Consider the following 25,425-nt stretch of genomic DNA (forward strand, 5'->3'; position numbering starts at 1 on the left):
GTTTTTCATTTAATGCCAGCTTTCAAGGACGGGAGATTATGCCTGTCACTGTTACATACTCATTCTGTTTAAAACCCATCTAGATGTCCCATTGGGCTGTCAGGAGTGGGAGAGTCCCTGTGGCTGTTCTCCCAAAGCCAGCAGAAAACTCTTCCTGGATACTGTAGAGCACATGCTCCTTAGGCGCCCCCTCTGGCCATCACTTCTTCTTGAACACTTGACGGCACACCTGGTCACCGCATCTCAGCTCCTACAACATCAGAAAGCAGGTGAGTGACTAACCAGCCAGGCCCTCCTTCTGCCCATCCCCAGCCCTCTTGGTATCTGTGAGTTGGGAGGGAGGGGAGCTGGAATAAAGAAGACGCTTAGTCATTCTGGACAAAGAGCATCTCAGAGACCCAATCAGCTGGCATGCCCTGCAGGTAGCAGTAATTCGATTTGGACACTTGAGTTGAGCTTGAACAACTATAAAAATGAAAAATGCAAAGAAATTACCCTCTTGGGCGGGATTTCTCCTACTCTCGTGATTAAAGCAACATCGCTTAATTTATAAAAGGCAGTGAAGCCACGAAGAAAGGAAGGGTCTGGTGGGGAGCATGAGGAAGGCAAGGGCCTGGTAAGCTGTCTCTCCACCCTGTGGATTTTCGAGCTTCTAGTGACTAGAACATGGTTGGTGGCAGCAAAGGCAACGACAGGGTGTGGGCTGCAGAAGGGCTCCCCCTGGGCTTGCCTCGGCAGACAAGATGCTGCCTTCCATCCAGACAGAGGGAGCCTGCAGACCTTATCAGCACCTCGTGACACTTTAGGGAGGAGACAAAAACATGAATATGGGGACAACCCCAGAAATCCCTGCAGTTGACAATGAATCCATTGTCTTAGCCACAGGAGCAGTTGGGGTTTATACTGCAATTTAAAAAAATCCATGATCCAAACCAGAGCTGGTAGGGAAAACCATTGATGGAAAACATGGTGAATGCCTCCCATTTATCACCAGTTGACATTGACTCTGAAAATGAAGATCTCAGGTGAGGCAAGGCTGGCTCTGAAGGGCACCCTGTGACCTGAACACTAACACTGGAGCCACTGACTCCACAGGTGAATGATTGAATGAATGAATGAACAAAGAGCCATTCGTGGAATGAGCTATTCATTTAGCCAATGAGTGACTACATCCAGGAGTGAGAGATTTTTCACTATGTGAATGCTGGACACATCAATTATCGTAAAGATTGAAGAGTGAAAAATGAATCTAACTAAACAGAAATAATTTATTTAAGGATATCAGCAATGGTTCCAAATGCTCTGTTCCGGCACCAAATTAACCTAAATTATTTTGAAATCAGGTGGACATACCTTACGATGATGAGAGGCCAGCGCATGTGGTCTAAGGCAGTCCCCAGGCCCAGCTGCCCCCACCTCAACCCCTCTCCTCTCAGGCTCATGTTACTCAGAGGACCTAGTCTTACCCTCCTCTAGGGCATCTTAACTCTGCCTCACACTTCTCCCCAGCTGGTCTTTAACAGGTTCCCTGCATTTCTCCTTGGATCTGGGCTTCCTAACTCAGCATTTTGGACTTTCGTTTTAATTGCCACCGTTCACAGAAATGGCCATATAGATTTCCTCCTGGAGTCCCCTGAGCCAGATGGGAATGGCTTTCTAACTATATGACCACATGCATTTGGCTGGCGCTTAGGCGAGGAGGGCAGGGCTATTTTTCTTGTCAAAGCGCCCGGCTGGGTGAACCCGCAGTTGGTATATGCACAGCGGACAGGAACTGGGTGGACCCTGGGACTTACCAGGTACAGCTTGTCCCCCTCGACCCACTGCTTCCAGCCTCGGTTCTCCTTTTCCCCCTTCTGAACGCAGACGAGGACATCACCTTCCCAGATGATCAGTGTCTGCAATGACAGGTTTCCAAGCAAATTGAATGTATGGTCTTGATGGGGACCGAACACATACAAACCAAGAGCTGCAGTTCCTGCAGCCACTCCCGGCTCCTGCTTGCCCCCAAAGCTGAACCCTCAGCCATAGCCATGCCAAGATCCCCCCAGACTCATTTCCACATACACCCTTCATTCCAGCCAGACCAGCTTATAGCAGCTGCTTCTATTCTCTTTGTAAAACTTCTAGTCTCCCATTTTACCATATGGTAAAGACAGTATTCCAAATGAGTGGGGGAAAAGATGATGAATTTAACTATGTCACAATGTAAAATTTCTGGAAGGGAAAAACACCTCACAGTCAATAGAGGAGTAACAATTTAGGAAAAATAATTGTAACATGTATCAGACAAAGGCCTGACTTCCTTATACACAAGGGGCTCCTGTAAATCAATAAGAAAGAAAAACTAACCTATTAGGAGATTCTACATAGGACACCAAACCAATAGCTTACCAGAAAACAAACAAACAAACAAAAAAAACAAACCCTAGCAGATGGCTTTTAAACATAAGATATTCAAGCTCACTCATAAGAGAAATGCAAATTAGGCTGTTTGTTTTTCAGATACAATTCATCTGATAATCAAAGATCAAAGAGTCTGATAACACACTGAATGGGGCGGGGGGAGTGCACAGAAGCACGGGGTCTCATACACAGCTGCCGCGTGTATGAATCAGTATAAATATTTTTGCAGGGCAATTTTACATTACCTTTCAAAATATAACATTGTGTATACTCTGACCTAGAAAGTTTACTTCTGGGAATTCTCCTTACAGGAAACACATAGTGAGCGCTGCCCACTGTAGGGCAATAATAAAGGCAGGGAAGCTACCTAGTTAGCAGGGCGCTGTGCCAATGGCTCCAAAGCCAGCCTTGTTCAGAACCAGGAGGCGGACCTTCTCCTGGTCATGGTTTCCTCCAGGCAGCAGTGCTGACCGGTTAGTAGCACACGGGGAGGCAGCAGAGATGCAGAGATTGTGCTGGACAATCAGGCTGAGTGGACCAGCAGGTTGGAGAAGCCACAAGAGACTCCAACCCATCTTAAATTGATATATTTATAAACTTTATACCCCACTCCAACTCCTCCTGTCCCCTCATTTACCTCTCTTAGTACCTGCCTAGGGACAATGTGTACTATCCCTAAATGGTCCTCCAAGGCCACCCCCCTCTGTGACCAAAGTAGGCTTGCACATGAGGTAATGGTATCATTCCCATCCAGGCAGTGCTGGGGTGTTGGTGCTGTCCTTCCTTGGGGATGACCCTGATACGAGCTGGTTTTCTTTCAAGTACATGCAAACCATATTACACCTCCATGAGCAATATTATGCTAAGGACCGGATGTTTATTTTCCTATCTTGCAAACCCAGTTGGTGATAAACAGACCTATGGGTTTGTTTTTTTTAATTCACTGCCCTTGCACCTTCGGATATGTTTTTTGGTAGAAATCTGTTTCCTACAGATTGTTAAGTCTACCTATTTCTAAAATAATATTTGACCTTGACCATATTATACATTTTATACACAATTTTATTCCTCCTTATTTCACTCCTCAGCCCATTGCAGTGTTGTTACAGCAAAGGCTTGGAAGCCTCATAAATTCCGTCAGTGGGCGGCTGGTTAAATACAGTGTGGTTCATCCCTGTGCTGAAGCCCTTGAAAGGAGGAGGCAGTTCTATGCTCACAGTGAACAGCAGTCTCCATAATGTGTAGTTTCAGTGAAAAAAGCAAGGAGCAGGGTCGTGTGCATGAAAGAAGTGGGGAGTAGGGATGCGGGCATGTGTATATACACAATCTCTTTAAGGAGGCAAAAGAACTGTAATAGTGATGGTCCTGGGCCAGGGGGAGAGTGGGACTGAGGGGCTGAGGGCCGGGATAGGAAGGAAATTTCACTTTGTGTGTGTGTGTGTGTGTGTGTGTGTGTGTGTATTTTTTGTCTTTTTAGGGCCATACTTGCAGCATATGGAGGTTCCCAGGCTAGGGGTCTAATCAGAGCTGTAGTGGCCAGCCTACGCCACAGCCACAACAGCAGCAACGCGGGATCCGAGCGGTGTCTGCAACCTACACCACAGCTCAGGGCAACACCAGATCCTTAACCCACTGAGAGGCCAGGGATCGAACCCGTGTCCTCATGGATGCTAGTCGGGTTCGTTAACGGCTGAGCCACAGCACGAACTCCGAAATTTCACTTTCACTTATACTAATATTCCCCAAATTAATTTAACAATAAAATTCCACCTAGCTGCTAAAGAAAGTATGTCTTCTCCTTCTTTAGGGCCATCCTAAGCCTCACATTTTTTAATGCCTTAGAGAAACTTAATAGGTTGTTCTCTTGCTCCTCTGGAAGAGAGATGTTGTCTGGAACATTCCAGAGATTTCCTCCTAAATAGACAAGAAAGGACTCACTTCTATTTGGGCAAGAACTGTGTCTTCCAATACGCCAGCCCATATTGTCCTATGTATCAAGGACACCTAATGCATGTTGACTGAGTGAATGTCCATCTCCCCCAGTAGACAACAAGCTCAGTGAAAGAAGAGGCCACAACAGGGAGTTCCCTTATGGCACATCAAGTTAAAGATCTGGCATTGTCACTACAGTGGCTTGGGTCACTGCTGTGGGACAGGTTCGATCCCTGGCCCGGGAATTTTTACAAACCATGGGGCGGCCAAAAGAAAAAAGAGGCCATGGCAGCTGTTCATTTCTGCAACCCCAGATTCTGCACAGTCACTAGCATGCAGAGGGTCCCTGACAGGCTGTGATTGAATGATTTTGTGGAAGCAGAATCTTGAGGTAAGTCCACATGGGGGAAATGAATGAGCAGGTGTATACCTTTTTTTCTGATGACAGTTCTTGACAACGTCTCAGTCAGCCTGTCTTTGGTATCGCAGGGGTACACACTGGTTGGTCAATGTGGAAACTAGATGGTAATTGTCCATCTACTTGTCTGTTTCCTCAAGAGGCTGTGCGATGTTTGAGAGCAGAAAGGGGGTCTGATTCACTGTTTATCAATAGCTCCAGACCCAGGCCTTGCATGTAGTAGGGAATTAACAAATTTGTGGAAGGATGAAGGAGAGAAAGATTGGTGCCTGGGGGCCAGTCCTAATATTTTTCTTCCAATAAGCCATGTTTGGCAGCAAGATTAAAAGTTATTCTAGGAGTTCCCATCATGGCTCATCAGTTAACGAATCTGACTAGGAATGATATGGTTGCTGGTTCGATCCCTGGCCTCGCTCAGTGGGTTAAGGATCCAGCATGGCCGTGAGCTGTGGTGTAAGATGCAGACGTGGCTTGTATCCTGTGTAGCTGTGGCTGGAGTATAGGCTGGCAGCTACAGCTTTGATTGGACCCCTAGCCTGGGAACCTCCATATGCTGCAGGTGTGGCCCTAGAAAAAGAAAAAATAAAAATAAAAATAAAATAAAAAGTTCTTCTGACCCTAAAGAAGGTTGATTACTAATGAATCATGGTAATACCTATAACACTCTATAGCCTTACTCCTACGTGAAACAGACATTCAAAAGAGAGTAGACAATGGTTACATGAACGAAAACGCCACCATTCGATTTGATTTTAGTTGGTATCCACTATCTGTGTTATCAGAGGAGACTTTAGAAGGAGGTTCGATTGCCTTAAAAGATTTTGAGGTTGAGGAGATGGGTATAAGAGAGGAAAATCACTGATTCTAGCCAGGTTGAAGAGGGAGAGCATTCTGTGAAGATGAAAAGGACGCACTTTCAGGGAATTAAAGAAGGAAGTTAGCCTCCCACTGCTATTTCCCCGTCACAGTGTCCAAAGTCAACACCATTAAAAAGAGCCCTTTATAGCCAGCCAATGAATCTGCTTACCAGGACATGTTTCTGCTGGAATTTAGAAAAAGCTGCCAATAGGAAAGCCATGTTATGAGCCTTAAAAGACATTGAAGTCATTAAGGTCTCTGAAAATTGCTGCAAGAAAAAAGAAAACAAACAAGCAAAAAAACCCTACCACAATAGCCCTTTACTGTGTCAATGTTAAATTTATAGAGGTTGATGGAGTTCCCATCGTGGTGCAGCAGAAACGAATCTGACTAGGAACCATGAGGTTGCGGGTTCAATCCCTGGCCTCGCTCAGTGGGTTAAGGATCAGGCGTTGCTGTGAGCTGTGGTGTAGGTCGCAGATGTGGCTCAGATCAAGCATTGCTGTGGCTGTGGTACAGGTCAGCAGCCACAGCTCCGATTGAACCCCTAGCTTGGGAACCTCCATATACCATGGGTGCGGCCTTAAAAAGACCAAAAAAAAAAAAATTATAGATGATAACTACACTATGGCTATATAAGAAAATGTCCTAATTCATAGGAGATACACACTGAATTATTTAGGGGTAACCGATCAGATTGTTCAGAAAAAAAGTATGTATATACCAAAGAGAATAGGGACAAATGAAAAAGCAAATGAGGCAAAATGTTAACAATAGGTCACTCTTGGTGAAGACAGCACAGATGTTCTTTGTTACAGTATTGAAACTTTTCTGTATATTTGGATCACTCTCAAATGAGATCTTTTTTAAAGGAAAGTAATAAATTCAGTTAAGAGCAGTGAAGGACACTAATAACATGTCTAAACCTCTGCAGCACACTGTCCTCCCTGTAAGAGTTCGTCCCGCCTCCTGCCACGCCCACCTTCCCCTCTGACAACCCCTCCTGGGAGGTGAAGCCATTTCCCCTGGGCTTGGTCACTTCTCCCCACATCATGGCTCTAACTGCCATCTTGAGATCTGCTTTTCCCTACCATTATTTTTTTTACACAGAAATTTAATTCTCATATGATAAAATTCAGCCTTTTATAGCACATGATTCAATCATTGTTAGTATATGCACGAGGTTATAAGACCTTCATCACGAATTAAACCCAGAACGTTTTTATCACCCCCCAAAGAAACTTCATACCTATCAGCAGTCACTACCCATGACAACCACTTTCTGCCTCTATGGATTTGCCCATTCAGGACATTTTGTGTAAAGGATGCAGTATGTGGCCTTTTGTGTCTAGCTTCTTTCACTCAGCATATTGTTTTCCAAGTTCATCCAGGTTGAAGTACGTATCAGTACTGATTCCTTTTTATGGCCGTATGCTATTCTCTGGCATGAGCATCAATTACTTCTTTTTAATTTCACTTTGGGTAGCTTGGGTATTTTTGATAGGGCTTTTTAAATCCTCTGAGAAATCAATCAGGGTAGGAAGTTAGGAATATATATGCCCTGCAGAAAGGAAGAAGGCGGTCCCTGAGCCCTCCAGAGAAGAGTCAACCCCATGATCAATGTCATTTCATCAATCCTGCTCTGAGATGGCACGGAACTGGGCCCCCACAAGGCCTCTGCTGCAACCTCAGCCCCACCCCTCTCCTGAATGGGGAGATTTTCAGGGGGGCGCATGGGGGTGACCAAAGAGTTGAGAAGTGGAGTCCTGGAGAATGCAAGGACAGTGAGCAGAGGAGCACTGCACACACATGCCAAATGCCCACAGGCCTATAGACACAATTTGTGTGTGCACTCGGGTGTACCACCAAGTGTGGACCCCAGACATTAATCAGAGATAGACCCTTGTCCCGAGATATGTTTCTACAATATTTTCTTAGCATCTTTGCTGAAAACTTCATCGTGTCCTGCTTTACTTTACCTCATCTTCCTGCTTGAAAAACAGTCACAGTGCTGGTAAATGACTTAAGCATAAGCACGAAGACCTAAAAGCATAAGTTATTCATAGAGTCCACTGAATGAGGACATAATGTGTTGGTCTAGGCACGCTGGACCTGTGCAGATAGGCACGCCATTTGCACAAGCATGATATGTTCTCTAAAGAATAAGAGGAAGATGAGCCTCATGGCCCCAAGGGGTTTATGAGGGGTCGTTAGCAGGATATGCGTTAGCAAGGAGGACCAAGGTGCAAACCTAGGCTGCCGGTTGCTGCAGATAGGCATGCATGCAGAAGCACAATGGTGATTCTCTAGAATGCTATGCATAGATAGCTGATGCCAAGCTTCCTCAAATGCTAATGATTGTTAAATGTCTAAAGGTCAGAATAAAAGCTTAATCAGCAGCCAGCTATATGACTTTTTAAATAACTCAAAAAACCCTATATCCTGCACCTACAACCCCCTCCTCACTTGACGTCATCCTCAAGAGCACAATAAAAGCAATGTGGTTTCTTGAGGTGGTACTCTTGGTCCCTGAGACCTTGAGTCCCCCAGTTCCCACCTTTACTTAAGACAAATGTCTCTGTTTTCTTTTATGTTAACTCTTTTCCTTAAGTTTCACAGTATCCGTTCTTCAGCCCCAACCTGCTGAGCTGACTCTCCTACTCCCTGCCGTCCCTCTCTAGCTAAAGGGTTCCAGTCAAGCTACAGGAAGCAGGTGGTACCAGGGCACATGCTCTGAGTTCTGATTCTCTTGGGAAGAGCTCTTTATTGGAGGCTGACCAAACTCTGGCTGGTACTGCTCGGCCCCCGCCAGTCTCGTGTATGTGCGTGCACGAAGCTTTTGGCTGCAAGCCAAGCAGAGACCACAAGTGAGAAAAGGAGATTACCTCTCTCTGCAGGGCTAAGAGCTGATCCTAGAAAAAGGATGGGACTCAGAGGGAAGGGGGAGAGGCAGAGGTGTTAAAAGATGGAATTCTTTCAGGGTCAGAAAGGGCTGAAAGGACATGATTTATTTCAGCAAAAGTAAGCGCTCTACCATCAAAGGTGATAAAAGAATGAGTCAGAGAGGACAGGCCTGCTTTTCAACAGCCCACACCCCAAACTGAGAAGCCAGGGGGAAATGAATCATTTTGAACTGATTTGGTTTGAATAGCAGAGGGATGCAAACCTTCAGACACCAATTTTCCTAAAGGTTCTGGTATCCTATGAATTGGCCTGGCAGCCACTTGGTTCAGAAAAGCCAAGGGCATCCCTCAACCCTGGGGGCAGGATTCCACAAGGGGCTGTTCCAGAGCTCAGAGCTTAGGGTCACCTGCCAAGACTGCTCTGACAGAAGCAGTGCCAAAACACTTGCCATTTCCCACTTTTTTTTCCCTTTTCTTTCTTTTTTTCTTTTATGGCCACACCCACGGCATATGGAAATTCCCAGGCTAGGGGTCAAATCAGAGCTGCAGCCGCTAGCCTGCACCACAGTGACAACAGTGCCAGATCCAAGCCACGTCTGTGACCTACACCACAACTCTTGGCAATGCTGGACTCTTAACCCACCGAGTGGGGCCAGGGATCAAACCGGCATCCCTCATGAATACTAATTGGGTTCATAATCTGCTGAGCCACAACAGGAACTCTGAGACCTCAGACTTCAAAAGAGCTCCTGGAAGCATCAGAGAAGAGTGGGACTCTGGGAGATGGGGAGAGGGGAGGGCAGGGTGGGGGTCCTGCTTCCTCGTGGCACTCCAAGGGGGATGAGAGCACGGATACCTGGGCACAGGAGCCCAGCACTCCTCAGCTTGGGAGTGAGGGCAGAGGCTCTGGCGGCTGTGTTGGCACAGAGGGAGTAGGGTCAAGCTGCCCACTCTAATATAGACTGCATGGGCTTGTGCTGAACTGTGCAATCCCAGGGTTCTTGTATGATCCTAAGATTGGGATGCAGGAATCCCTAAATACAGCTGAGATAGGATTTCTCCCCATTCCTCTTAGTAGGGATTGACCACGTGTAATTCGATTCGGTAGACCAAAGGCATTTGCACCGAGGGTAAGTGTGGATAATGGGACAAATAGTCACCAGGCTGTGATACCAACCACATGGAGGGGGACCTGCTGTCAGCTTGCCTTCCCCACCACCCGCCACAGCCCCACAGCTCCCAGCAGCTGCCATTCTCTGCTTTATTCACAAAGGGCTCCTCTGGGTGAGGGTCTGACTCTTCTGCAGACTCCAGTTCCTGGGCTTGGAGATTACTCTCCACTCTGCACTCAGTGTTATCTGCTTGCTCTAGGGGCTTCCCTAGATCCAAACAGTTTAAGCAGCTCGAAATCTGGCCTGTGATACTGGAAGGATTTTCTCTTTTATGTCCTGTGCCTTAACATGAGGCTGAGACTGAAGCCACAAGCTTGCCAGGGATTTTTCTGACATACTAGGGTTGGAGAAAGCCTGACTTCATTTAGTCTACTGATTTTTTTTTTTTTAATGTGTCATGTACATTGCATTTTTCTAAAAAAACGAAATCAGGAGTTCCTGCCATGGCTCAGTGGTTAACAAATCCGACTAGGAACCATGAGGTTGCGGGTTTGACCCCTGGACTCACTCATTGGGTTAAGGATCCGGCATTGCCATGAGCTGTGGTGTAGGTCCCAGACATGACTCAGATCCTGGGTTGCTGCGGGATAAATAAAATAATATAAAATAAAATAAATAAATAAATGAAATCAGTTGGGATCTTTTTTTTTTTTTTCTGTCTTTTTAGGGCCACACCTGCTGCATATGGACATTCCCAGGCTAGGGGTCCAACTGGAGCTACAGCCACCTGCCACAGCCATAGGCACAGCAACACAGGATCCAAGATGCATCTGTGACCTACACCTCGGCTCACGGCAATGCTGGATCCTTAACCTACTGAGCGAGGCCAGGGATTGAACCTATGTCCTCATGAATGTTAGGTTCGTTAACTGCTGAGCCACAATGGGAACTCCAGTTGGGATCATCTTAAAGTAAGATATTTCATGTATAAGAACATATGGATTTTTAGCAGCTCCTGAAAAGAGAAAGAATTCTAGCAACATGAGGCTTTAGTCCTCTGAGGCAATGCTTGGCTGCTGCTCAGGAGGGCTGCCCCCACAATGGAGCTGGGCGATCCAGCTGGCACCATCATCATCCTACCCTACAATTCCACCAGGCCCTCTTCACTCTGCCTGCCAGGCCCAGATCAATGAGTCAGCCTCCTACCCCAGATCCTGGGGGTGTCAGCATCCTTTAATCCCTTCTTGGCTTACAAGCTTTGTGCAGAAGCCAGCCTGCCTCTTCCCACTAAACTTTTGATCCTTGCTTATTGCCAGCATCATTAAGTCCATTCTGGTCACCCTCTCCTGACGGTTCCCAGGTCGTTTCTGTCACATTTTGTTGAGAATAGGAGTCAAACCCCCAGCTCAGTTGGTACCTTAACATTCCGGTTGTCCAGGCCCTTTGTGTACTCATCAAACTCCACCCCGACTGTGAAATCCAAGTCATAGTTTCGGAACGTGCTGTTGGTTTTTGTCTTGAACTTATCGCCGTCTTGCTCAATGATCTTCGTCTGAGTCAGACGCACAGCGATCTTGCGGGTGGCAAAATCAATATCTGTTGGCAAAGGGAGTCGTGGAGGTTATGATGTGCTCAGCTGGACTCATTCATTTCTTTAACGAGGCCAAGCATTCAGGACCAGAGGCACAGCTCTCAGCAGGCCATGTTTCTTCACTTAAGTGGGATACGAGGGCTGTCTTGCACACAGCCAGTTTGGGCGTCTCAGTCAACTGTTGGGAAACCCAGGGTCTCTGGGCACCTTGGATGGGATGGGAAGGTAGCAGGCCAGGTTCACCCCTGAGATGCAACTCCCCGTGTGTGTGTGCACTTGTGCACACATGCACATGTATACACATGCACACACATACATGCTCACACCCCTCTCCCACCGCAGCTCCCTTATTTTATTTATTTATTTATTTTTAGCTGCACCCATGGCATGTGGAAGTTCCCAGGCCAGAGATCAAACCTGTGCTGGTCTGTACCACAGCTGCAGTGGCAACACCAGATCCTTAACCCACTGCGCCACAAGGGAACTTCCTCTCTTCTATCTATTTGGCATATTGGTTTCCTCCTAAGATGCTGAACAGAAGACTTCATGGCTTAAAATGAAAAAGATTGTTTAAAAATAATCAGATCATGGTTAAAGATGGAACTTTTGTTCATGTCCACAGCAGGGAAGGATGCATAGAAACTTCCATTTTCACAGCAGATGGGGGTGGGGGTGGGGGGGAGGGAGGCTCTTCTGCCTCAGTCATGGCCACCAGCATAGCTTAGGCATATTTCAGACAATTAATAAACTCTTGCTCAGACATTTCCTTTGTCATTTTGAAGGAAAAGATGAACAACTGTTTGCATTTTTATTATGAAAAACTTCAAACTAACCAAAGTAGAGGAACAAGTTCAGGGAAGCTGGCACACCCATCGCCCAGATTCAACAATTGTCAAGTTTTTGCGGCATTTACTCTATTTGCATTTCTTCTTCGCCTTGATAGTTTATTTATTTATTTTTCTTTTTTATGACCGTACCTGCAGCATATGAAATTCAGGCTAGGGTTTGAATCAGAGCTTTAGCTGCCAGCCTACACCACAGCCACAGCAACACCAGATCCTTAATCCACTGAGCAAGGCCAGGGGTTGAACCTGCTTCCTCATGGCTACTGGTCGGGTTCTTAACCCACTGAGCCACAACAGGAACTCCCTGCCTTGATATTTTAAAGGAAACCATATTCATTTCTTAGAGACTCTCAGCAAAGGGAGGATGTTCTTCACCAGAGGGTTTCATTTTCTTAGCTTTAAATTTTACAGTAAGAATCTAGGTTCTTGGTCCACCTCCTGCTAACCTCTGGTTGTACATAAAATGTCACCCAATTGAACATGTCACTGTCCTGTGGAACAGATATTGAAACAGAGGATAATTCTGAAACCACTAAATTTCTACCCTTGCTACAAATACATTCAGGTTTTTGGTTTCTAGCCAAAAAATATTTGACATTTGATTTCCTTTGTGCCTATGAATTCTCTAGATAGCTTTGGATGTTCCTCTAAATCTCTAATTTTTTTTTTTTTAAAGTCCACCTGGAAGGTTTCAAAAACACTGGGATTGATCCTATCATAACCCAAGGTAAGAATGATCTCAAGAGTAAGACAAGGCGTTCCCACTGTGGCTCAGCAGATTACGAACCCGACTAGCATGCATGAGGATGTGGGTTCCATCCCTGGCCTCACTCACTGGGGTAAGGGTCTGGCATTGCCATGAGCTATGGTGTAGGTCACAGATGCGGCTCAGATCCCAAGGACCCTTTTTGACCCCTAGCCAGGGAACCTCCATATGCCACAGGTGCGACCCTAAAAAAAAGCAAAAAAAAAATTAAAATAAGAATTAAAAAAATTTTTTTTTTAAAAAGAGTAAGAAGGAGTTCCTGTTATGGCTCAGTGGTTAACAAATCCGACTAGGAACCATGAGGTTGCAGGTTCGATCCCTGGCCTTGTTCAGGGGGTTAAGGATCCGGCGTTGCCATGAGCTGTGGTATAGGTCGCAGATGCGGCTTGGATCCTGCGTTGCTGTGGCTCTGGTGTAGGCTGGCGGCTACAGCTCTGATTAGACCCCTAGCCTGGGAACCTCCATATGCCACAGGAGCTGCCCTGGAAAAGGCAAAAAGACTAGATAAATAAATAAATTAAAAAAAGAGTAAGAAGAGTTCAGATTCACTGAGTGCTATTTCTCTGGGATTCCAGGCCCATCCCTGATGCGTAGGTGATTAAACTTCACACTGAGAGCTGTGCAGTGGGGTGAATGCTATGGTGCCCATGAGTGAGACCAGGAGTTACCAACAGTGCATGGAGCCCCTGTCCATTTAGAGAATGAACATCTTTGATGGTTGTATCCCCACCCCTCCACTGGTAGCCAAGCATCAACTTTCCTCAGTTTCTTTCTCCATTTCCTTTCTGACCCTCTTCCTTCTGAATCCCTCCTTGGTCACTATCACTTTCTTCCTCACAAAAGACCAAGAAGAGGCCCAAGCTGGATGCTTGGACCACAGCAGAATCCAGGAAGGACCTTGGCTGGCCTTTTGAATCCTAAATTATATAAAGTCAGTTTATAAGGAAATAATTTCAAGTCATATCAGGCAGCCCAGAAGGTAAAGGGATCACATACCTGTATCTGAGTTGAAAAGAGAAATAAATTCAAGTTGGCCTGAGTCAATGCATGAATGTCAGTGCCCTGTTCAACTATTGTTCAGGACTATTGGTTGAGAACCTGTCACCTCTAAGAATTCACTAATGGGTCCCAAAGCTGGCTGCCCATCAGGATCACCTGGGTAGATGTAAAATGTACAGATTTCTGGGCCTTATCTCAGACCCAGAATCTCTGGGTGTTTTTATTTTTATTTATTTAGTCTTTTGGGGGCCATACCCATGGCATATGGAAATTCTCAGATTGCCAGCCACAGCCACAGCAATATGGGATCTGAGCCACGTCTGCAACCTATGCCACAGCTCATGGCAATGATGGATCCTTAACTCACTGAGTGAAGCCAGGAATCAAACCTGCATCCTCATGAATATTAGACAGGTTCATTATCACTGAGCTATAATGGAAACGCCCTCTGGGTGGTTTTAGATCTTAGATTTCCATATAGGAGGCTACTTGGAGAAAGACTTCAATAGTTTAAGAAATTTGAAAGCCACTGTTTAAGCATCTACTCCTCATGTCATAGGCAATGACAGGGAGGCCCAGAGAGGTTAGTGACCTGCCTAAAGTTATATGTCTGAAAAAGCAATCTCAAGGATTCAATAATGGTGTGGTCAAGTTGGCAGGCAAAAAAAAGTGGTTTTTGAGCTTGGGTAACCAAGGTAGTGCCAGGGAAGTCAAAGAAAGAATTTTATGGGGGAAACAGAGGAGCTAATTTTTAGATAAAGTGACTCTGGGGAGGCCACGCTGTGTGGACCCTTGATAATATCTGGGCTGATAGTTAAAACATGCCTTGGAACGGGGTGCCCCGTGGTAGAACCTTCATTGGGAAACTTCACTCATTTCCTTCTCCCAGTGAACACAAGAGATGAGTACTATACTATCTCGATTTTGCCAGTATAGAGCCTAGCTCATAGAAGCTGTGGCACTTGCCCTGGTTTATATGGTGAGGAAGCAATGGAGGTGGTAATTGAACCAGGATAGCCGGTCTCCAGGGCCAGTACTGTGCTCCACAAGCTCCTAGCTGGCTCATCTCATCATGTCAGACCACCCCAGTTTGTGTAATTCCAATGACTGCCCAAGACTCTACATTTCCCCTGGAGCTTTGGGGACTTCTGGATTCAGTTGGATGAGCCTTCCCTGTTTGGGGAAGCTTATGTTCCCCAGGGCTTGTGGGTACTGCCTCTGGCAGACAGCAATTATTTAATAGGTCTAGGGCTCTACAAGAATCCAGAGCTGGATCACACCCTCCAACCCTAGACATTCTCTGATGGCTTCAGCTTCAAGGCTTATGGATGGGTACCCAGGCACATTCAAGCCACACAGCCTGCAGGCCCTCTGCTGCCCTCTGTGCTGTCAACACTCCTAGGCGTCTCGGCCAGGATTCACAGAACCCAGGCTGCTCCACTGTGTTTGCCCTGAGCTCAGCGCATAAAAGACTGGTGGTCAGAAAATTTTTAAGCAGGGAGACTCATGATCAACTAAGTCTGAGAAATCAGGAATTCAAACCAAGACAAGCTGGCTGGTTTCTGGATGGAAGAACTTCACAGAGCTTTTAATCTGGGAAAGATGCTTTGTCACTCCAATAGCAGGATATAGGATGCAGACCCTCCCGGTCCTATGTGGCCATAGAACCCTTCATGATGGGACCTCCAACCAGCCAGGCACTCCGCAGAACATAATGCAGGAAGGGCCAAAAAAAAATCCCTTCTGGGGCATTTCTCTCCATCACCTGGGCCCTGAAATTATGGAAATATCCCCTGTTTAATTTTTCTCCCTTTAAGACAACTGCTGGCCTATTTGGAAAGGAGAAGACTAGACAGGACCAAGTGATCAAGTATTTCTGACCCAAAAATGAATCCTTCCTTAAAATTGCTAAAAATTGGGGAGTTCCCGTCATGGCGCAGTGGTTAACGAATCCGACTAGGAACCATGAGGTTGCGGGTTCGGTCCCTGCCCTTGCTCAGTGGGTTAATGATCCGGCGTTGCCGTGAGCTGTGGTGTAGGTTGCAGACGCGGCTCGGATCCCGAGTTGCTGTGGCTCTGGCGTAGGCCGGTGGCTACAGCTCCGATTGGACCCCTAGCCTGGGAACCTCCATATGCCGCAGGAGCGGCCCAAGAAATAGCAAAAAAGACAAAAAAAAATTGCTAAAAATCGCAGAAGAATGTCTTCCACATTTCAGTCAGTAGAAACGCGTGATTGTGCCAGGCAGAAGCAAACATGTCACATTCCAATTAATGTTTCTCTCCTCCTGCCCCAGAAACACAGCCTAACAAGCCAGGTGTGTATCTAACCTCAGTCGTATCACTGGCCACTAAGGTCCAGGTGGGAAGGCAGCAGAGAGCAGTGGATGTAAGTGCAGCTATTATTAACAGCATCCGGCTATTTTGAGGATTAAATCTGAGGGTATTTATGAAAAGCTCTGCCCAGTGGCTGGTGGCTTATGATAATGGCCCCATAAATGGTAGCTGCTGGCATTATCATAATCAAGCCCCTGATGTTACAAGCTGGTTTCCTTGGAGTCCTTTGCATTTTCGTAGGGACTTCTTGTGCCTCTGCTCCCCGAATTCCCATCCCTCTCCTCTCAGCCCCAGCCTTGCCTTCTCCAGCACGATCTGCCCTTTCTTGCCTCCTTCCTACCCTGCTTTCCAGGCCATGTGGTTTTATCCTCTAGGAGGCATTACCTGGCATTTTCCTTTGACTTCTTCATGGGGTTCATTGTTCTTTTTTCTAAAGTCTCACCTCTACCAGGACAAGGATAATGTTGTCTCTTGGCTCTGTGTCCCCATAGAATCAGACCCAGGGCTGGGCACATAGTAGGAGCTCAAGAGCCACTTATGACTTGGTTAATGTGAGCACCGTGGTCTAGGACAGTGGTTCTCAAAGTGAGGCCCCTGGGCCACAGCATCACAGCATGCGGGAACCTCCTAGAAGCATAAATTCTGGGATCCACCCAGGACCCACAGGAGGTTGGGCCCTTCTTGGGTTTTTTTTTACAAGACTTTCAAGTGGTATTATGCCATGCCAAAGTCTAGAGCCCCTGGTATATATGAGCGAGGGTCAGTTCTGGGCAGAAATCCTATTTCCTGATTTCCCAGCTATATGACTCAAAAAAGTCACTTTTCCTTTCTGAGCCTCAGTTTCTCACTGTAAAACGGGGAAAGAAAGCTATTTCATAGAGTTGTTCATGTCAAAGTTCAGTTAAAATGGTGGTTACAGGAGTTCCAGTTGTGGCACAGAGGAAACGCATATGACTAGTACCCACGGGGATGTGGGTTTGATCCCTGGCCTCGATCAGTGGGTCGGAGATCTGGGTTGCTGTGGCTGTGGTGTTGGCCAGCAGCTGTAGCTCTGATTTGATCCCTAGTCTGGGAACTTCCATATGCCATGGGTGCAGCCCTAAAAAAAAAAAAAAAAAAAAAATGGTGGTTACATGCTTTTCACAGTGCCAAAGAGCTGGTGGGTTCTTGACACACATCAGCAGCCGCTACTTCTTGGCCTTTTCTGTTCTGATCAAACAGAGGCCAGGTTTGCATTCAGTCTCGGGTAAGATGTTCAGGTCATATTTAGGCATCTCCACAGCCATTTGCCACTCCATGCAGCCCAAGCATCCTGAACTCTGGGGGAATAGTCAGAACAGTGGCCGATCCACCTCCTCACCTATGTAGCCCTGACCTTTCACACAGGCGTTTAATCCAACCTGGCCACCTTTCTCCACACGGACCCATTTCCCCACTCTATTGTTTGCCCAAAGGGTAGAAACAACTTTAATTCCTGCTCTATCCCTCTGTGCTGAGTGAGGTCCAGGCTGCGCTGAACCACACTGGAGCCACAAAGAGGAGATGAAGAAAGGAAACCACACGTCATGTGTTTAGCAGATGAAAGAGAGGGGAGGGCGCCAGGTGAAACCACAGTTGACTCTTGAGTGACACAGGTTTAACCTGCGCTGCACCTATTTGTAGATTGTTTTTCCTAAATTAATTACACTACTAGACCATCTGCAGTTAGTTAAATCCAAAGATGCAGAACCATGGATATGGAGAAATCACATATATACAGAGGGCCAACTATAAATCACATGCAGAGTTTTGACTGCATGGAAGATGGGCGCCCCTAACATCCTCTCTGCCCCAGTCCCCCTCCCCTCTGTAGCTGAAGGGTCAACTGCTCTAAGAATTACAGAGAAATCAACAACTCTAAATTCAAGTGGCCTTCAGAGAGAAACACTCCACAGATGTGGAAATCAAACCCCAGAGAAGTTAAGGGGCCAGTTCAGAGCAAACCAGCTAGGACGGTGCTCCTGATAGTTGCCTACAAATGCATTCTGTTTATCATTCACAACTAAGACTCCCCTAACGGAAATTATTGCTTGTCCCTGGTTGCTTAGAGAGGTAGATCGCCGCTAAAAATGTCTTATTGCCGAGAGAACTGGTTTGTCCTGGAAACACCACCCCTAGTCAATCTTCCGACCAGAGCTGGGGAATTTTATTACAGGCTCTATGCAAATCGAATCAAGCATCGCTTCTTCTTCGGATTGAAAAATGGCTTGGCCTCTTGGCTACCCTTTACCATGTGAACAGGCTAGTTAATCATGTCACCTCTGCTCCACCCCAGGGAAGGGCGCCAAACATTCTGTTGCTGGATTTGTGATATTTCTAATCAAAAGGAAAGGTTTAACTGCAGCTGTAGAATACATCGGCCAACACACACAGATTACAGAAACACTTCCTCTTTGTACTTTGCAGGGAAAATTATTTTCCTGATATAGTATTTTAACACCAGGGTTATCAAATATGTTTGATCTGCTTTTCTGGATTAAAGGTATCTCTGAGCCTGATTTATAGCCAGGTGAAATGAATTTCTATCTCAGAGGAAAAGGTCCAAAGGCAAGCTATTTCTGAATAATATATATGGCTTGTAGCTGCTGCAGAAGAAAAAAAAAAAACAACACTGAAGTGACTTTATTAAAGCATACTTTTCATAACTGCATTTTGAACAATGCAAGCCATAAAGTTGAAATATGAGTATGCTACTCAACATTAAAATGCTCTGTAATGTGCTTGTGGAAAAAGCTAAAGTTGTAGGCTAAAAGGGCAGGCACGCTTTGTAAATTAAAGAGCAGAGATGCACACGTATTCATCAGACGAAATCTGAGACCCGTTCCAAGTGCAGCTTCCATGGGCTTCCAACCTGGACTCCTTCATTCACAAATCATCAGCACTCAGGCAATTGTGAGAAGCAGAGGGGGAGAGCAATCTTCTTCATTTTTCCATGCCATTTCCTCCTCCAGATAGTCCATTGTGAGAGAAATTGGACTTGCCCCCTCCGCCTGCTTCCTCCTCCCTCACCCACATGGAGACCTCCAAATATATTCACGACTCTCTCTAGTTAGCAGAGGCAGGCTGGAGACCCTGAGGTGCCTCCCTGCTCACCTTGCTCTTTTCACCTCCCCACCCATAGTCTAGTCCTTACCATTGGGAAGGAGGGCAGGGAGGCAGTGCCGGCAGCACAAGAAGGGAGATCTATAGGAAGGGACCAAATTCATCTTCACCTGGGCTTTTCCCACCCACGGCATGGTTCCTCTTTGAAAGTCCAACCAGATGCCACCCAGTTCAAGTAAAGACTTTGGTAAGTCTATAACTCCAATGATTTGTCACCACCAGCGAGAATCCAAATGTGAAATTAACTCCTTCTTGGGTCATCAGACATTCATGTATTCATTCATTCATTCCTCCCCAGGGCCTCCCAGTTACTCTCTTGCAATGTTTCCGAGGGGCCTGCCTGCCTACTCTGGAGGTCCCCATCCTGATGAACCTTGCTCAGAATAAAGCTTCTTCTCCTAGCTCCACACTTAGCACTCGCACCTGGAATTGTGCTGTGACAAATGCTTGGGGTTTAGAAGCAGGCAGACTGAATTTCTGTCTTAGCAACACCATTTTCCAGATACAAGTGACTCCAGGAAAATTCGTCTACTCCTCTGGCCTTCAGATTCCTCACTCCTTAAAATGGCAAGCATTCCTTTCCCTTTTCCCCTGACTCTACCCTGAGCTATAGATCTTATATCAAAATGCCAGTTTTAATATTCCACTTGGCAGTGTAATGGGCATCTGATATCAAAACATGCAAATGAGACTTTTTTCTTTTTGGCCACGACTACAACATGCAGAAGTTCCTCGACCAGGGATTGAACCTGTGCCACAGCAGCAGCCTGAGCTGCAGCAGTGACAAGGCCAGATCCTTAACCTGCTGAGCCACAGGGGAACTCTGAAAATCAGAATTCTTAATGCATTCCCCCCAGCCCAGCCCCATCCCTGTCCAAACTCACCCCTCTCCATATCTTCCACATGTCATCCCATGGGGTCACCATGTTCCCAGCTATTCAGGTCTAAGCCCAGGGAATCATCTTCCTTTCTTCCATTTCCTCTGGCTTCACAGTCATCTGCAAGCCCTGTCGGCTTTACCTCCAAATAGACACTGAATCCTGGACATTGCCCTACCTGAAGCCACCATCATTTCTTGCCTGAAAAACTCAGCAGCCTTTAATCGGCCTCCCTCTTTCTTTCTTTTTTGTCTTTTTGTCTTTTTGGCTCTTTTGTCTGGCATGTGGAGGTTCCCAGGCTAGGGGTCTAATCAGAGCTGTAGATGCCGGACACCAGACCAGCACAGCAACAGCCAGACACCACAGCAACACCAGATCAGAGCTGTAGATGTGACCTACACCACAGCTCATGGCAACGCCAGATCCTTAACCCACTGAGCAAGGCCAGGGATTGAACCCGCAACCCCATGGATTCCTAGTTGGAATATACATATATATAAAACTGATAAGTGAATCACTTTGCTCTATAGCAAAAACTAGTACAACATTGTAAATCAACTATACTGGAATAATTTTTAAAAAACCCACCTAGAAGGACTCAGGAAGACTCCCGTGACCCATTTATTGTAGCTCCCTCCACCACCACCACACACACTTCTTAAAAAATTATGTCAACTTCAGGTGTACAGCATCATAATTTGACATCTGTATAGACAGCAGAGGGATCACCACCCAGTGCACACACTTCCAGTTACTATTGTTCTATTGTCACTATAGCCCTTTCAGGCCCATCACCCTCTGTCCCATCTGCAACAGACTATACTTTCTTAAATGGATGCAACACTATGTCTCATTCTACATGCTGTTCTTGCACTGTGATTTTGACAATTTGAGAGGTGGGGTCTATACACCTTCCCCTTGAATGTGGGTGGGTGCATGGCTACTTCAAATGAAAGAATAGAGCAGAAGTTATACCGTGCGATTTTTGAGTCTGGGTCATAAAAGGTCTCTCAGCTGCTGCCTCCTCTCTCTTTGGACACAGCCAGCGTGCTGGGAGGAAACCCGGGCCACGTGGGACACCACACATAGGTATCCACATCCCTGGCTGAGGTCTCAATGGCTGGCTGGTACCAGGAAGGAGACAGACTTTGACATGGCTCTGGCCCCAGCCACTGTCTTACTGCAGTGGAATGAGAACCTAGCAAGAGACCCCTTGGAGAACCCAGTCAGCTTCCATAACTGTGAGAGACAAAAATAATCTCACTGTATAATAAAATCAAGCCACAATGTTTTGGTGATGATTTGTCACATTGTAATAGAAAACAGGAATGTAATTTATACACCTTATATATATAATTTGCCACAGAGTACAACAACTTGGGAATTGAATTCCCAGACCAGGAATTGAACCCAGGCAGCAGCGGTGAAAGCGCCAACTCCTAACCACTAGACTACCAAGGAACTCCCTTGTGCATAGCTATATCTTGATGGTCTGTACTACCAGCTATATCTTGAGAACAGAGACAGGGCCTGGGCTGCCTCAGATGGCACTATCCCTGGCTTCCACAGGCTTTGATAGAGAAGTTGAATGATTCCCCACACATGTGCAGTGCTGCCCTCCCTCTGGAGCAGAGTGAATGGGATTCTTCCCGGCGTTCTGTCAGAGTGCAGGAAACTCGCTTTGAGATTTGCTCTCCTTGGGCTGTCTGTTAAACTAAAGACTGCTCCTCCACTCCCTGACCCCCTGATCCCACCTGAAGGAGGACCTCAAGACATGACAGTTTCCTCCCGGTAGAGGATCTCACCAGCCACCTTCTTCACTGTCAAGAAAGAGCCTGGGGCTTTAAGTAACATCAGGTCTTGGAAGGCAGGAGAGGAGGTATCATTGACCCTTGGCACACACTCTATGCAGAGCTAATGATTTTGATAATTTGGGGTAAACCCAAAGGTTGCCATGACGTGTCATGGCTGAGGCTGGCAGCAGAGTCATGTGGGGACGCTGGGTGTGGAGCGAGTCGTCAGCTGGGAATAAAGCCAGTTTGCTGCCCAGACCCACATTTCAACAGGAGTATCTCCTTCCTATGGAACAAGCCACCAGGCCCACAGAGAAAGCCAACTCCCTGGTGCCAGGGACCAACGTCTAAGAAAGTGATGTCTCTTGGCAGGGAATGGAGTTGTACTTAATGATATTTCTGTATGTGGGGATTTGTGAAGATCTCCAAATATATGCTTCCCAAATGCCAAAGAGCTTCACGCTGTTCAAAAGGGTAAGGAAGGCATGCTCCCCCTGTCTTACAGGGGAAAAGCAAACCCTGTCTTACAGGATAGATGTACAGGAAATAGTAGCAGATTTGGGGGGACAGCCCCACCCAGCTGCTTCCTGCTGAGCCCTTGAAACCTGTGCCACACTTGTGTCCCCTGAGCAGAGGAGAGGGATCAGGTGTCCCATCTCCATGGGGAGAAGGTGATTCTGGTTGAGGCATTTCTGCACAGAGCATCATGGATTCAAGCTGGGGCAAGTTGCTGGGGGCCTGGGACACTCTAGGCTAGCTGCAGCCGGGGAAAGTGAGGCGCCAAACATATCCACGCCCCAGGTTCAGCTAGCACCACCACCTACAGTCGTACTCTTCATCAGAAAAGTGGAAGCCTGTCCCTCTACACTGCCGAGACTGGGACAGAGAAGTCAACCTGCTTGCTCCTTAGCATGAAGTCAATGTCAAATGGCATTCCACTGGAAGTTGTGCTGAAGCTCTGAGACAAGAGGTATCTGACACATTCCCTCCAAAACCTCCTAGATAGAGACATCCAACATCACATCCATGACCCACACGCCCCTCCCACATAAGGAAGCTATAAGTTGGTGTGAAAGAGTCCAAAGGAGGGCTGTTTTTAGAAGGAGGATTTTTGGAGAGAGCTGACAGTGTGCCCTGCATCCCAGCATCCCCAGAGTGGAGAGAGGATGGTAATGGGAATGCTTGCCTCTCGCCCTAAGCCCAAAAGAGGGGCTCCCATGGCCCACCCTATCCAGCTGAAAACTAAACTGAGACTTGATTTTGTAATGAAAGTCACCATAGGACTTTTTATTATTTAAGAATAAGCAGCGAAAGACACAAAATTACTTTCTGATTGATTATACTCCCTGAGTTGGGGTTTGTTCAGTTTACAGCTGAAAACTTAAAGTCACCAAATAGCTCTTATTAAAGTACTTTCAATCATTCCAAACAACAGCCACATCCAACATCATCTGGAGAAACAGGTAAGGCTGGTGTGATTATCTCTATTTGGCAGATGAGGAGACTGGTTCAGAAAGGTTAAAAAGATTGGTCAGGGTAAGAGAGAAAGCCTCAGCTGGCCCTCTGGTTTGGCTTCCTCCTCTGTACGATCTTGTTCAGAATTCTAGTTCTGAGCTCAGCTCCAGAGCGTTTACTCACATAGAGAAGCAGGATTCCACCTCTATCCTCACCCAAGGTATTAAAAGCAGGGGCAACCCAAGCCCAGGATTAGGGCTCTGGTAGGAGGGTTTTTGCCTCTTCCCTCCTCTCTCAAGTGTGTTGGTAAAATTCTGCAGCCAGGAAGAAACAAAGCTATTCAGTGCTAGAAACATGTCTAAAGTATGTGAAGAAAGTTCCAATCTCTCTAAACATGTCACATGAGCTCTCATGTTCATTGACGTGGTGCAAGTGTCATCAGGCTAGAAGGAAAATAAACAAACCCCATGATTCCCATTCTTTTTCACTGATTTTTTTTTTTTTTTTTTTGACCATGCCTGCAGCATGAGGAAATTCCTGGGCCAGGGATCAAACTTGAACCACAGTAGTTACATCACTGGACCCTTAACCTGCTGAGCCACCAGGGAATTCCCATGATTCCTATTCTTTTTTTAAATTTTGCTTTTTAGGGCCGCATCTGCAGCATAGGGAGGTTTCTAGGCTAGGGGTCGAATCAGAGCTACAGCTGCCAGCCTGCACCACAGCCATAGCGACGCGAGATCGGAGCCACATCTGTGACTTACACCACAGTTCATGGCAAAGCTGGATCCTTGACCTACTGAGCGAGGCCGGGAATCGAACCTGTGCCCTCATAGATCTTAGTTGGTTTCGTTAACAACTGAGCCACGACAGGAGCTCCCGTGATTCCTATTCCTTATAAGACTTCCTGTCACCACATCCAAATTATCAGGCCTCTGATCCCACCTGCAGCTTTTCTCATGCTTTGGGCTGGGAGGTCCCAGCCGGAACTCCTGATGTGGAGAGATCTAAAGCTAGACAAGGTGATGGGGCACTGTCATAGAATGAAATAAGGACAAGCAGCCCAAGCTCTTTGTCCAGGGCCTGACCCATCATAGCTGCCCTGCAAAGTGAGCTTCTCTCTGTGGGCTCAGTTCCTCTGGTTTGCTGTGTTTTCTGCCAGCACCACACATGCCAGCCCTAGGACACATATGGTTGGAGCCCCTGGCTTGGAGCCTGGTTCAGAAGTCAAGTAAGCAGTGAGTTGTTTGATTTATCTGATGACAGCCTTTCCTAGCTTTCTGTGGACCTGATTTTCTCTAGGCTGACAGCCACTCCTTTTCTGCTTCCCCACTACAAGACTAACAAAAGGGTTATTTGTGCATAATATCAGGTCCAACCAGTCATCTTAGAGATGGCCATCAGAAGGCAGGTGAGCTACTGCATTTTCCTCTTGAGTGTGGCTTTCCTTGCATATGTATGTGTGTGTGCATGGGCACGTGTGTGTATGTGTGTATCCTCCATTCAGCAAATCTTTGTGTTCCAGATATTCTTCCAAATACAGCCTAGATATAACCTCACTTATTATTGCTCCCAACATGCCAAAGAGGAATCTGAGCCTCAGAAAATTGGTGCGACTTGCCTGATATTACACAGCTGATAAGCGAGTTGTGAGGTTGCACACAGGACTGGGGAACCCCCCAGTGGCTCTGTCAGGAGGGCCAGACCACAGTCCTTCTGAAGTTACCCTCCCTCCCCTTCCCCCACCTCTGGCATCACACCCTCCCACCCTTACCCAGGGCCTTCATGTAGCCTTCAAAGTTGTCATTACTCTCCATCTCCCAGGTTCCATTCTGGTCCCTCGTCATGGTGGTGGCCTCTGGTTACGGTGGGTGTGTGCTGGATGGCAAGGAGCAGGCTGCAGGGAGAGCATGTCAGAATGAGCTACTTTTATAGTCCAGTGGACCAGGTTTATGGCTTCAATAATAATGAGCTCAAAGGTCACAAGCACAACC

The 25,425-nt window shown here is 46.6% G+C and overlaps 1 protein-coding gene and 1 non-coding gene across 2 annotated transcripts; one reads left to right on the forward strand and one right to left on the reverse strand.

Moving 5' to 3' along the window:
• Positions 1 to 25,306, reverse strand: RBP2 (retinol binding protein 2). The gene is made up of 4 exons (XM_047754758.1): positions 25,206 to 25,306; positions 11,047 to 11,225; positions 1,797 to 1,898; positions 1 to 250 (listed from the first exon to the last, which is right to left on the reverse strand). The coding sequence occupies exons 1-4, from the start codon at positions 25,276 to 25,278 to the stop codon at positions 200 to 202; spliced, it is 405 nt and encodes a 134-aa protein (XP_047610714.1). The 5' UTR covers positions 25,279 to 25,306; the 3' UTR covers positions 1 to 199.
• LOC125114435 (small nucleolar RNA SNORA33) lies at positions 5,760 to 5,890 on the forward strand. The gene has a single exon (XR_007131795.1). It is a non-coding gene; the product is annotated as a small nucleolar RNA SNORA33 (small nucleolar RNA).
• Positions 25,307 to 25,425: the final 119 nt, after the last annotated feature.

Source organism: Phacochoerus africanus, chromosome 1 (assembly GCF_016906955.1).
Source record: "Phacochoerus africanus isolate WHEZ1 chromosome 1, ROS_Pafr_v1, whole genome shotgun sequence".
Classification (NCBI taxonomy): domain Eukaryota; kingdom Metazoa; phylum Chordata; class Mammalia; order Artiodactyla; family Suidae; genus Phacochoerus; species Phacochoerus africanus.

Coding starts and splice junctions, on each gene's coding strand:
- RBP2 (XM_047754758.1), bottom strand. CDS start 25,278: ATGACGAGGGACCAGAATGGAACCTGGGAGATGGAGAGTAATGACAAC. Junction 11,226..25,205: donor AGGCTACATGAAGGCCCTGG/GTAAGGGTGGGA, acceptor CTTTGCCAACAG/ATATTGATTTTGCCACCCGC. Junction 251..1,796: donor AGGGGGACAAGCTGTACCTG/GTAAGTCCCAGG, acceptor CTGATGTTGTAG/GAGCTGAGATGCGGTGACCA.